This window comes from Ptychodera flava, chromosome 1 (assembly GCF_041260155.1).
Source record: "Ptychodera flava strain L36383 chromosome 1, AS_Pfla_20210202, whole genome shotgun sequence".
In the NCBI taxonomy this organism is placed as follows: domain Eukaryota; kingdom Metazoa; phylum Hemichordata; class Enteropneusta; family Ptychoderidae; genus Ptychodera; species Ptychodera flava.
In genome coordinates this window covers 53,880,069-53,894,813 of record NC_091928.1, presented here as the reverse complement: position 1 = coordinate 53,894,813, position 14,745 = coordinate 53,880,069, and the positions used below count along the sequence as shown (strand labels likewise).

Below are 14,745 nucleotides of genomic sequence, written 5' to 3'. Positions count from 1 at the left end.
ATATTGGTTGATCTTCAATCTCTGGCAAATTGAGAACTGTTTTTCACAAAATTTATTGTCATTGTTTGTTTGTTGAATAGTGTGACTCAAACACTGATCATGCAAAATATGTAATAAAACTATCAGTGTTCAATTTCATTTTCAAAGAATTTTGCCGAGTGCAAAATAAATTGAACACTTCTCAGATTACATCATTCCACACATCAATTTCTCAAAATTCTCCCCACACACATCAATTTCTCAAAATTTTCCACGCAAGATAGGGGACAGCCCCTCTGACACTTTTCTCCTCAGCCTCTCGCGTGCTCTCCCCTGTACTTTCAAATTCTGCTCAGTCAGATATTCTAATGAAAACCCTGTCATGCAGCATTACAAACATAAATTTCTCAAAATTTTCTATACGAGATACATGCATGCATACATGTATGAATTGCATGGAAATGTACTCAAGGTACCCTACATGTACGTTGGGTCAACATGTGAATGTAATAACGAGAAATTTTCCCTAAAATAATTGTAGAGGGACATGTTAAAGTTGATAAAATAAGAAGGCCAACACAATAAATTAGCAAGTAAAGAGAAAGTGTCATTTCGTTGTAGCTACACGACCTTTGTAGATAAATGGGTATGAGAAAGCCAGACAGAGAGAGGCAAGGAGACACAGACAGACAGACAGAAACAGACACACAGGCAGAGACAGAGGCAGTGGCAGGCAAACAAATATAGTCAGTGACAGGTGGAATAGATGAAAGAAGAAGACGGATCGACAAAGTCAGACATGCTTGTATAATTCTTCATATTGCTGAACAACCCTCAGTTTTTATCTGAAATAGCCGGCATTTCGCAAATTTAATAAATCAAAAACAGGTCTAGTCACTCAATTTGACTTCCTGTACGTGCCCTAAGGTGACGAATAATTGTTTTCAGGAAAAGCGATTATTAAAAGGTATCAGGAGTCAAGATGGATGGGCATGTGTCATTGATTTGTTTTTGATTCAACACAGGTTATTCAGACTAAAGGAAATTTTCAAGGACAGACTGTCAAAAACAAAGATTTTTTGTTATCATTTCCTTTCTTTCCAGCTCACCACTGAGAAAAAACGGCCTTGCCAAATGATCACACTAAATAAACAGGCTCACATGAAGAAAGCCCAAACACTTGCTTTAAAATTTTCATCAATCGATCAAGTTGCTTCAATCTATTTTACAGTCGCCACGGCAACGCAGTCCTTTTTAAGACCTAGCTTGTTAATTCAGTTTGTGAGATTTCCATATTAAATTAACAAATTGTGTTGCCGGTTTTCATTCCCCATACATAGCGATCACTTCATTTAATATATGTTGTGCTAGACGTAAAACGCTATAACTCACTTGTTAGAAGTATGGATCAGTGGGTAGGAAACAACCAGACGGATTCCTTCAAAAATGTTCTTAACGATCTTTTGGCGAATTCATCTTCAGACGGTCTAACGAATATACAACGGTCCAAGCATCCTGCTGCAAAACTCTTCTGGACGCTGTTATTCTTGGCCGGTGTTGGTGTCCTTAGCTGGCAAATTTCGGTGTTGGTAACGTCTTTCCTTAAGAGGGATGTCGATGTCACTTTGAAGATGCAGTTTAACAACACCATCGATTTTCCCGTTGTGACAATTTGCAACACCAACGCTCTCAAATTGTCCGCTTTGCTGAGAGATTTCGACATGGCGGAGGAACTGATGAGTCCCGATAGTCCCTACTTGGCCAGAATGTATGCCTACAGGAAGGGAAAGAAAGAAAGACCTGGCAAAGACTCCAGATCAGAAGAAGAAGATGGAGGAAGAGGGGGAGGAAGAGGAGGAAGAGAAGGCGACAAGGACGAAGAAGAAAGTCAAAGTAGTTCATTCTTCTCTCCAAGCACTAACACCACTGGTACAGTTTCCCAAGACGGCAGCGATGGTCCTAACGAAGGCTCGTTTACAGACCTATTTTCAATGTCTGCAAGCCATCCGGCGCACCAAACGAAATCTCTCGGTCCGAATGGCTCACTCTTGCTGACCAGCTCATCGGAACCAACCTCAATCTCCAAAGAACCACCACTAAGTTCAACTACGGGGGAAGTAAACGTTTCAAGCTATCTTACCAGTGACATGTTTAACAACGTCACCAATGTAACGAATGCAAACTCAACGACATATGTAAGTATCAGATTTTTGTAGAATGTGATCGGAAATATTTAGCATAATTGTATAATGTGCCATCATTAGCCTAATTTCTTGGAATAGACTTTGATCAATATTATCATAAAATAGTATTTACAAAAAATGTAAACAAAAGCAGCATCGAAAGGGGATGTTGTATATATATATATATATATATATATATATATATATATATATATATATATATATATATATATATATATATATATATATATATATATATATATATATACGTATACTGATGGCATTGTGAGAAATTACAGTGCTCGATGCTAAGAACAGAGGATAAAGTGATTGTGTCTGTTTATTAAGCTTCACGTATCTAGTAGTCTGAAGATTGCTGGGTGCATGAAACTACCACATACAAAAAAAGTGAAAAATTAATTCCAAGTGATGTACAAAATATAACATAACACAACACTCAGACAGATATGGTAAATGAAGATCTGAGCTCAATGGCTTTATACACATATTTACAAAGATGAATTAGTATTTTATTTCTGCCATAGACATTAATGCTAGAATTTATTATGGTATGGCTCAACATCTACTCATCTTCATGTCACTGGCATTACATACCTTACATATTCTGAGGTATGGGTCTATCCTTTCACGTCGACCTTCCTCTATATTGCCAAGTCAGACGATGAAACACGAAAATGTACAAAGGCCTGCAAAGGCCTGTAATTAATTACAGTTCTAGAAATTGAATTTCTCTGGTGCTTGTAAGCTCATAAAAACCTATATTATGTATACGCCTCTTCTGTTTTCCTGAAAGGTTTTTCCGGACCAGTTCTCTACAGATATCCGACACTCTGTGATATTGGCAAGTTTAAAATCATGGTAACCGCTACATCTTGGGCCACCCATGGATATCCAAGTGTGAAAGATAAAACTGTTTGACTAAAGACGACGCCCATGTATAGATCCCTAATAGATCACGATTATACATCATAATATACGCAAGATGACTTATTCTGTCAGGAGACATATGAAGTAGCTTCATCCAGTCAACAACGAAACCTTTGAATGTTGAAACGAAAACGGGAAACTGATCACCTTGTCTAACCAATGCTTCGTTTATTGTATTCTCACTGACTGATAGTAAACGTCGACACCACTTCCTCGGATTCTAGCTGAGTGGCATAACAATGAACGAGAAAAATAAGGAAAACTAGGAAAATGAAGATGGATTTTTTATGAGGCAGACCCAATACAATTACGCTAGCTTCTCTTTGATGATTGCAAATAGCCGATAAAATTGAGTATATCATCCAATCTTAAGAAAGCTGTTTTGTATTCCTCTTGCTAAGCACTTTGTCTCTGCAAAAGACAAGTATTCAAAGCCTCGGTGATGAATTTAAGTCTCGCGATTACACGAATGTGTATGCCGAGGCCATATTTTAGTTGCAACTCGAAAAAAAATAATTTCGTAGCTAACATCTAAATTATGCGTCGGTCACCAGTGTGTGAAAAACGTTCTGTGTCACACTTCGGTAGGCATTTTGATATAAGAGGCATTTCATTTCAAACCAGCTTTTCAAAGAACGGTGAAAAGATCAAGAAATTAGCTTTAAGGTAGAATGCGCCTCTTGGACAGATATTTGGACTCAAACATTTTCACTTTATTTCCTGATTTACCTCTTGTGAGGGCTCGTTTTGAAGCCCTTTGAGCAAGAAAAGCCTTCACCGTTTTAGTTTTTTGAAAATCGAAAATTTTATTTTTCTCTATAAAGTTAACACAGGAGGGCGGCCATTTTGAATTTCAAATATCGTAAATCATGGGCAATTTGTTTCTCTAGTAACGAAATTTTCACGGTTACTCCTATTTTCTATTCTTGATTTTGATAGATAATGGTTGAATTAGTCCTTAAAATTAAGTCTTTCACTTTCGTGGAGCATTAATGACAAATAAAATACTTTGTACATAAATTTGTATGCCACATCCTATTGGTAAATTCATTGTTCTTAATTTCATATGGTAAGTTTGTTCAATGTATCCGGAGTAACGGATATCCATTTTCGTGATAAGGGTTGTATAGGAGAATTATACAATCCTGGATTGAAAACTTTATTTCAAAGGAATCAATGAAAATGACATTCGATGACGTGAATCGAAAGCTTCTATGGCGATGCAATGACTGATGTTTAATCTTTGTCAGACACCTATCGGTATAATTGAAGTGTTGAATATGCTGTTGAAACTTAGATTAGGGTGGACCAGCAAAACTGGTGGTCATGCTTGGAGGAAGAAAAAAGGTCAAGCCTGAGGGACGACCTCTTGACCTCAATTGTATTGTTTTACATTCAAGACTGCTGGTCTTTGATTTGCTGAGCGGTGTTTTCAATTGGTAATGATGACTGTTAGAGTATTGTCACCACACACACACAAACACACACATATAAATATATATATATATATATATATATATATATATATATATATATATATATATATATATATATATATATATATATATATATACTTAATTACTTCAAGTATAAAGTAATAATGTCTGTTACTAAAGTTTCATGCATCCTGCAATCTTCAGACAGAAGATTATATGAATTCAAATATCAATTCAAGTCAATGAGGAAAATTATTGACAACCTCGCGACAAACATGCGTAATTCGTGATTTGTATGTATTGGCTGTTAAATATTGATTTCTAGCCTGTAGTAAGATCCTTAAAAACAATAATAAATAAATAAATAATAAAAGGTTGCAAACAGTATATCTATTTCCCTTGGGTTAAACTTATTATTTTCAAAAGTTGAAAAATATACACGTGTTTTGAAAGACCAAACGTCAAATTCTGTTTTAATTGTTATTGATATTGTCTTTTCAAGTAATCACATGTGAAGAGTCACGATTTTTTCGAGCAGCGTGAAAAACTCCCCCTCTAATTTTGCCCAGTGCCTTAGAATAGTAACAGGGTCCACGCAAATGACTCTCTCGTCTGTTCCGAATGATTTTTCCGTTCGTGCAATTACAAGTTGCCTTAGCAAATAATGTTGATGAATTTTGGTTAAAAAGACTTTTCTCTTTTCTGTTACAAAGTTTGACTGGCTTGATCACATGGATGATGAGCAATTCTACGAAACGATGGATAATTCACATGTGCTAAAGTTGCTGTTACGTCAACATTTAGCCAAGAAGAACGAATCTGAGAGAGTTGGGATGGGATATGACATCAGACGTATGTTGGTGGACTGTATTTGGAAGGGTTACCCATGCTCACCAAGGTAAGAATTGTAGCTCATAATTTATTGTTCTCTACATTAAAGTGTTTCTGATTTTAAAATGCGACCTTTCCACATTATGAAAATGGTGACAGATTCTGTAGAGGTCAAATGCAAAACGAGAGAGAGAGAGAGAGAGAGAGAGAGAGAGAGAGAGAGAGAGAGAGAGAGAGAGAGAGAGAGAGAGACAGAGACAGAGAGACAGAGAGGGAGAGAGAGAGAGAGACAGACAGATAGACAGAGAGAGAGAGAGAGAGAGAGACAGACAGACAGACAGACAGACAGACAGAGAATCAGAGAGACAGAGAGTTCTTATGAAGCCTTACAAATTACCGTTAAGTATAATTAAGCAACGTGTCAGGCTAACTGTTCTGTGCTTTTCAGGAATTTTACCCGAATACCAAACGCGATATACGGGAATTGTTACATGTTCAACACAGTGAAGAACGACGTGGCGCTGAAAACAAACAGACCTGGGATGGCGTATGGTGAGTAAATCTGACAGCATTACGTATACAAGCATTGCAAGCATATCACACCATGAACTCATCATAACCAAAACCATTCAATCAGATAATTGCTTTGGGGATAGGATAATCGAAAGTGATGGCGAACGGCAATTTGATAAGCTACCCTATGCCACATAGTGTCATTGGGAGAAAAGAACTTTGAAACCATGTAGCCTAGGAACTTGGACTGGAAGAATAGTTATTTTTGAATATAGTCTCAGAGTGTAATAAAAGGTGCATTTTTCCTAGTCAAATGTATAATTTATGTCACTTAATTATTAATTAATTATCAAATGTGTACATTTCATTTGAAAATATAATTAGTTTAAAATTAATCAGTCTGTCACGTTGTTTGCCACTGATTTTAAATTCCCATGATACAATTTTGAAATAAATTGATGGAAGCTCGGTTAGAAGTGAATAATAAAAAGAGTCGGAGAGCATTACCAACTTTTTAAGTACAAAGTGGTCTCTTTCACATATTATCCTGTTTGTTGTCGCCCTCTTGAAGGCATCATTCAAGAAAATATCCTGCAGAGAAAATACATAGTTTTTAACCCTTTTCCCACTGTCTCCAAAATGCGGGAAAAATTAACTACATCCGTGTTGCATTGAGTCATCGAACTTCACGTGAAAACTTTAAATAACTCGATCTGGCCAGTTTTTAGTTTTTGAAATATAATCCTTTTCAATATTTGCTTCATATTGACGTCTGTCTGCAGGGCTAACGTTAGAACTTTTCGTCGACCAGGACGACTATATACCGGATATCACAGAGACTGCAGGGATACGAGTGGCCATTGATCCCCAAGACATGGTTCCTTTTCCGGAGGATAATGGGATATCAGTATCACCAGGCTTTTCAACTGAAATAGGACTACGGCTGGTTAGTAATCAACCCCTCCAGTGAATTCCAGACTAATTGATTTTACCTAATTGCTAAGGTTTACATCAATAAGACATAATCATCTTATTACTATAAACCAATAAAGGCAAAGTGAAAAGGAGACGTACCTCATTTCAAAGTGATAATATGTTGCTTTAATGGTTCATTTCCGATGTACGGTATAAATCACATTGTTCTTGACACTGAAGTACTTGCCTACCTACCTTCGTATTTGTTAACTTACTTACGAAAGGCTTACTTACGTACTTACTAACTTACTTACTTACTTACTTACTTACTTACTTATTTGTTCCAAATTACATACTAGTACTTACTCACCAACCCATTTACCCACTCAACACGCACTCTCTCACACATTAATTAACTTGTTGTCTCACCTACTTAATTACTTACCTACATACTCATCTACTTTATTTTTGTATTTTTCAGTTGTTTATTTCTTTGCTTCTCTAATTTTCTAATTCTTGACCTACTTATTTTTGCGTATTATTTATCAGAGTTTGCCAAAATAACTCACACCGATCTTCAACATTTGAAGGCTCGATACAATAGAGAAGTTAAAATGTGTTGATTACCTATCCGCAGATCCAAATAGAACGACAACCCGATCCATACGGTGACTGTATCGACATTAATAACATCCCGAATAAATACTACAAAAACAACATTTACATGACGAAATTCAAAGTCGGTTACTCAGTCCAAGTAAGTTTATTATTATTAATTGAGAAGATCTCAACTTGCGCCTCACATACACACAGACACATACACGGGCACACATATACATATATAAGCTTACACACAGATATATATATATATATATATATATATATATATATATATATATATATATATATATATATATATATATTATATATCATATGGTGGATAATACATAAACGATAAAGCAATAGAAATTGTACACATGGCTGGTGAACTAGAGGGTCAAATGTGATCCTTCTAATAAAACTTTATTGTGATTGGTTGATTTCAGTCATGTGAGAAAAGCTGCTACCAGGACACACTGATCGAGCATTGTAGTTGCTATGACACTGATTACCCACCGACTGAAGAAGCGATGGAGCAGGGAATAAAGCCTTGTAATATTCTTGCAAATTACACAGGTCAGTTTTATGTCGCAAGTCATCGCTTTTTTCAGATCACCGTCAAAACAGCAAACAAACTACTAAAAGATTAAAACAGCTGAAAATTATTTTCACTCAGGAATATTTTAACATTTAACGATTATACAAAACTTTGTTTTCCTAAATATAAAAATATAAAAAATGTAATCAGCGTCTTCTCATTTAAAAGAGTCAAGTTATCTCTATCTCTCAGCCAGCTTTCAATAGCAACGAATATGATCTAAGAAAACGTCGCTAGAGTATGTTCAGTTCATGTGAGACAATTTGTTTGTCATTTGCAGAACGACACTGCTACGAGCAGATCAATGTTTTATTCGACTTGGACAAACTTGAATGTGACTGCCCTCAACCGTGCCAGTGAGTATAATAAGATATTGTCACTGAGACTTTATAACAGGGGAGCGATCCTTATATGTCGAGAGGAGCTGCAAAGAGGAGGTTGGCGCGAACTCGTCAGGGCACCTCAAGAACGTTTAAAACCTTTCTTTATTCAAAAAAAACCCAACTATTCAAGTAACTGTTTGCCGAAAAAAGGTTGAATTTTGGGACACTATGAACCCTATGCAAAAAATTCAAATCCTAAAACGCGAAAAAATTGCCGGCCGGATTTCTTGCCACTCCTCACAAGATATAATTGGTGCATCGCTCGCCAGTGTTGATATCATTATACATCACTATTGACCATGTAAATAAACTTAATGTGTCACTTAAATTGGTCAGCATGTTGAAATATGCTCAATAGACATTTCCACAAATCATACCTTTAGCCTTGTTGACAGACAGCAAGAAAAACTACAGAAGTGAATGAGATAATTTCGATAATTTATATCCGAAAGATTATGAGCCAACGGCCGCCTTCATCAACTGTTATCCTCAGAATTTGAAATTTGCTTCTGAACTTTCATGTTGATATTGGTATTTCATTCATTTATTGTACTTTTCATGACTTTTGTTGATGATTGACGTTTATTAAGAAAGAACGCAATTCAAACAAATGAAGCCTCTTTTTAACAGTTACTGCTGCTGTCTGGCACCTACGTTTTTCTGATAAAATTCAGATTTCAAAATTAGAATTTGAAATTTGGCGACTAGAGGTTTCAAAACATCAATTAAACCCCTTGTTTACGGACTTTTACTTTCTGCTCCAGCTCAAGTCATGGCAAACGTCTGCAGTTGTAAACCCCTAAGACTTAACCCTTTCACCCCCATTCCTCTTTAGAGTTCCAACTTTACCATAGAAACCAGTGAGGATTGGTTCAGACCATTGTTGTGTTAGGATTATTCACATACATTGTACAGATCGCCTGTGCACTGCATTCTAACTTCGTTTGCCATCTTAATGTCTCTATCATCTCTCTCAAGAAACGTGGACACGAAGACTTAGCTTCATTGATTTCGTGTATCTGGTATTCCTAATTAGAGCATGAGAATGTCATCTGATTATTCACATCCTGAGAAGTTTTCGGTCAGATGATAAGAGATAAGGCAAACCTTGACAAGTACCAATGTTATGGGAAATTTTCATTATCCATCTATCCATTACGTAATAGTATGTTGTTACCTCTGTTTTAGGGAGAAATCATATCTGAAATCAATGAGTTTTTCAAAATGGCCGGCTGTGAATTATCAGGTGAGTTACCATTGTAAACAATAACCTAGAAAAAGCATAATGTGCATGGAGCTGTGGGCTGAAACTGTACGTTTTGTAAGCATAGTACTTCGAAAAGATAACTTGGGTTTTTAATCCCTTCCCTAAACTCACTCACTCACTCACTCACTCGCTCGCTCACTCACTCACTCACTCACTAACTTGCTTTCATTCTTCCAGGACCAACTCAAGATAAAGGTAGCCAGACGGTTGCCAAAATCGAGTCAGTCAGATGATATTATGAGCTGGACAAGGTAAGACATCTTCCTTCAACCATGTGATAGAACGATTGCCTCATATTTTTAGCACACGATGTTTATAAACATAGTGAGAGAGTAATTGAATATTTGGCTTTGTTGATACAGCGAGAGGTTCAGTATAGCAAAACACGGCTTTTCTTACTTAGTATGCACCACTTTCAAGACATGCGCAATAAAGCGGCACAGCGTTCATTTTTCAGTGGCTTATAAATTCTGTTCTTTTTCTTTAAAGGGATAACGTGTTGAGGATACAAATATATTTTGAAGAATTGAATTACCAATCCATTAAAGAGAACCCGGCATATACGGTAATCGATGTAATCAAAATTGTACAATATTGTATCACCTTGCCAAATGCAAGCATTTCTATCGGTTGTTTTCATAGTCTCCGAAAATGCTTTCTTAGTCTCGGGTGAGTTGATCATCTTTTTGTCAAAGAGTTAGGTAGAAGGAGGGGCGACAACGAAAGACCGTCAGAAAATATGAATTAATGTTGCAATTTTCTTAATTTTCAGGGATTCGAGTTATGCAGTGACATTGGCGGTCAACTCGGACTTTGGATCGGCGTCTCCATGATAACGCTGTTTGAAATTTTCGAATTCTTTGCATCAATCGTGCCTCTACTTTCCCGAAGATTCCTCGGTGCGGCGACGATGCCTAAATCAAAGAGTGGCACCCCCGTACAGAAGATTACCCCAAGTGATCGTCAATGAATATTTACCGAATCGATTGAACGACACAATATATCAAATTTACCCTTTGCATCGTGACAGCGCTTTCATGCCATGTCACTACATTGCCTCAGCTGACGTTTTATCCATGTTGAAATCGATGTTTATCAGGCGGGAGGAGGGGGGGGGTAGTTCGTTCAATAAGTTTTTACGTTTGATGATTGTGGTTTTCGAGAATCCCCCTGCTGCCAACGTCAGACTGTACCATTAATGTAATCATTGGTATACAGTCAAATAATGGACCGAAAATTTTAGGCCAGGCTGAAGAACACAAGGAACAAGATGAAATAATTTTACAAATCAACTTAATTCTAAGAAGTAAAGTTGCTTCACAATCTATGAGATGGACTCTTAAGAAAACCCAATTGTTTTCATGGCAACCATTTGGTCCAATGGGTGTGAAAAATTCTGTGATCATAAATGATTAACAGTGCAACTTTGCTGATTTGTACTGTTTAAATTTTATTTGCGCCTGTTTTTGTTGATATTTTTTATTCCAATGATATTTACGTACATTTAACATGTACCATTAGTCCGTGTTAGTTCTACCTTATACGAATTTTTGCAGAATTTATACAAAGCCTTGACAACTTGGGTGAACACAGAGTGCCTTTCAATACGATAGATAATGTATTCAATTTGAAGGAGATTACAAAGCGGACATTTGCTGTTTAATATCGGAGGTTATTACCTGCAAAGCAGGTTCAAATTTATGAAAAGAATTGTATCTTGCATTCAAACTCACATACAGTCATTTATACAAATTTTAAGTCTGAATAGCTGATCCATTTGAAAAACCTTAGATGTCTTTGGAAAACCTTGCGCTAATTTGCATATCTATATCGTAGCACCGTTACGCACAATGATAACTGCGCAAATGTACGCTCTTTGTTAGTGTTGCCTTGCACTTGTTTGCAAAACAAAATCCTGAAAATCTCTGTCTTCGATGATAGTATTGTCTCCCATAGCAAACGTTGCCCATCGATTCGATTTCTTCGACATCGCCGTAATCAGTCAGTAATGGTGTTTTACTGATAATTGACAGTCAACACGTACTTGAACTAAAGTTAAAGGCGCATATATTCTACATAGGTTGTCATCGTAATGCAATGGCGTTCCAGAGTCAAGTCCGATTATCGTTTGCGAAATAAAAATTACTGTTTTCATCTTTATGTTCTTTTTATGATCTTCGGTCAGTATTCAAGGAATCACCAATCACATTGTACAATTATTAAAATTAGTACTTGCAAACGGGAATCTAATTTACGTTCAATATAAAATTCTTTGTTTGCCGTCCGCGTGCTGATAGGTTTTCAGAGAAAATTAAGTAAACAAACACAACGTTAACACTATTGCAAATAAAACTATTATTTTTCAGAAAGAAACCACATTAAAACTGAGCTTATTTCAAAATACTTGTGCTTTTTGTCTGAGTTTGTTTTTTCCCTGGCTGGCTGGTAGATTTTCAAAAATCTATGGACGACAAATAAAGAAATTTCTTTAAGTGGCCTAATTTAATTTAACACAATTTAAACTAAATAATGATGACGCAATGACAGGTGACAATCATTGAGAGCTGTAAACTGGTCCAATATTTTTAGTAATTGTCGTTCCGCAAGATAAAAAAGAACGAAACCTTTTGCATTTTTTAAAACTATTCATTTGTACTTTTGTTCTCTTATTCGATAGTTTATACGTCCAGCCGTTCAGAAAGTTGCGTGAAAACTAACAAAATTACTTATTTTGTAGTTGAATGTCGAGTAGAAATGGATGGCCATCATACAAATACGCAAAACAGCACACAATGACAAATTTCTTGATTACTGCACAAATTTTGACGCTCCAATCAAGTGAGTCATTATAGATAAAGAACCAACGAGGACTATATATATATATATATATATATATATATATATATATATATATATATATATATATATATATATATTATATATATATATATATATATATATATATATATATATGTTTACGAAGTGTAGAGAGACAGAGAGACAGAGAGACAGAGAGAGAGAAGCAATGAAGGCAATATATATGTTATATACACATTCGTACATTCATACGTTATTTATTTTATTTTATTTTTTATTTTATTTTATTTAAAGGGGAAGTTCACCAAGGATGATTTTTACATATGTGCAAGCTTTGTGGTCACTTACCCCGGAAAAGCTATTTTCGCCATTTATAACTCGCGCGATTTTTTACAAAAACCGATAAAAATAGTACAGGAAGTTGCCCATGTAATTTGAATCATGGGAAAAAAGCTCCAGGCTTGGAGCTTGAATCATGTGATATGGAAGGGACCAACTGGTTGTGTTACGAAGATCTACAGATTGTCTCTGACGGAGATTTATTCACTAGGTGGTCATAGGTGCCAGTAAAACTATTAATTAAAATAACAAGATCTCAAATATGAATAAAAAGCATATTTGCGACAAATATAAAAAGATGCAACTTACGTATTACGAGGATGTTTACGAAGTTTTGAAGAAAACAAAATATATTTGAATTAACACCTAATGAAGGAACCTAAGAATTTCACGCAATGGGTTCAATTTTGCAACGTGTCTACGTGACATTTGTATATTAATTATAACATGTAATTTTAGATCGAGACCCGTATGATGTTTACGATTGGACGTATATTTTTATCTTTAATTAATATCCATCATATGATCAAAACCAAGCTTTAAACTTAGTTTCAAATCGCATTCTAAAATAATACGGGAAAGGACAAGAGAGAAAATACAACAGACAGGGCAGGAGGACACAACGACCAAAGAGTAGTCCAGGCATTTAGACAACTGGAGAAGCGTATCTTAGACGGCACCTGTCAAGCTTGTCTACCGAGAAGTAAAGTCTATATAGTACAAACGAAACACTATAAATTTCGAAATGTTGGGGTAAGCTTACAGCGAAAAGGTGTTCTTGCAAAACCTGAAAATTCCACATAATAAACTGCAAAAGTTACTAAGTATAACAAAGTATAGTTGTCACTCAGAAAACAAATGCTAAACATCTTAGTAAAGGTGAAACTACTATCTCTTCCACACAATTAGAATTTTTGCAGTAAGAAGAGTGGGTAGCTGAGCAAATCATAACAGCCTTGAGTACAAGTCCTCCTTTTAAGTGTCAAAAAAATTCAAGTCCTGAGCACTGTTCTGTTGAGTTAAATGCTCCATTAGCTGTAACTTTAAAGGCTATTTATTCTGAATTTTGTGTATCAACTACTCTTTTATCCGAATTCTAATAGCGCTGATCTCGGTGTCAGGTTTGTTACTAACTTTGAATTTATGCGGGACATTCACTTTAAGTAAATTGCTGCGACATTGCAAACAAAGGAAGGACACAACGCGTCGTATTTTCGAGCGTACGATCTGTGTTTGTTTTTCATATTTCGTCCATAAACCTACCCGCACGCATACATATGCATACATATGCATATTAAATCGACATTACTTCACCATCCAATTATCCCAAATTAGTTCCAATCTTGTGGTGTTATGAAACCACAGTGGAACACGGGGATGGCATAATCTTGTTAGAATATCCATGTAAGCTGTTTGATCTTATCAAAAGGCTGTCCAATGCATCATGAATTCGGCTGCTACAGTCACTGAAAGCTCCATAAGCTGTATCTTATGGGTATTTTTTCAGAACTGTTGTTGTGTAGATTCCCTGCCACTTTCTGCATTGAATCCCTTTTAGCATATCAACACAACCTATATGAGTATAATCCCCATTGTTATTGTCGAAAATTGTATTCAAGTCCGGACTAGAACACGTGTATTGCAAGTATTAAAATGTCCGATCTACTTGACGAGAAATACTATCAATAATAGTAAATAATGTAAAAGGACAAAGGGTTTAGTTTTTATAATGTAAGTCGATAAAAATGAGAAGACCAAAAGGATAAGATGAATAAGTACTTAAAGATTGAGAAACGAGGGAACAGTTACCATTTCCAAATGCAGATATTAACCAGACGGTCACATTGCAATCGTTAGACTCGGGAATTTCGTTTTCATAGCACAAGTTTTATAAAGAAACGGGTAGAGAGAGGCAGAGATAACGACAGGCAGGCAG

At 35.9% G+C, this 14,745-nt stretch overlaps 1 protein-coding gene across 1 annotated transcript; it reads left to right on the top strand.

Annotated features, from left to right (window-relative positions):
* Positions 1-1,304: 1,304 nt before the first annotated feature.
* Positions 1,305-12,047, top strand: LOC139140953 (amiloride-sensitive sodium channel subunit beta-like). The gene is made up of 11 exons (XM_070710471.1): positions 1,305-2,174; positions 5,260-5,444; positions 5,826-5,929; positions 6,673-6,836; positions 7,443-7,562; positions 7,852-7,981; positions 8,284-8,359; positions 9,575-9,632; positions 9,831-9,904; positions 10,143-10,218; positions 10,426-12,047. Exons 1-11 carry the CDS (start codon positions 1,383-1,385, stop codon positions 10,621-10,623), a joined length of 1,977 nt encoding a protein of 658 aa, XP_070566572.1. The 5' UTR covers positions 1,305-1,382; the 3' UTR covers positions 10,624-12,047.
* The last annotated feature ends 2,698 nt before the right edge of the window (positions 12,048-14,745 follow it).

Excerpts from the sequence above, each read along its gene's own strand:
- LOC139140953 (XM_070710471.1), top strand. The coding sequence starts at position 1,383 with ATGGATCAGTGGGTAGGAAACAACCAGACGGATTCCTTCAAAAATGTT. Across the intron at positions 7,982-8,283 it reads TATTCTTGCAAATTACACAG|AACGACACTGCTACGAGCAG; the intron begins GTCAGTTTTATG and ends TGTCATTTGCAG. Across the intron at positions 9,905-10,142 it reads GATATTATGAGCTGGACAAG|GGATAACGTGTTGAGGATAC; the intron begins GTAAGACATCTT and ends TTTTCTTTAAAG.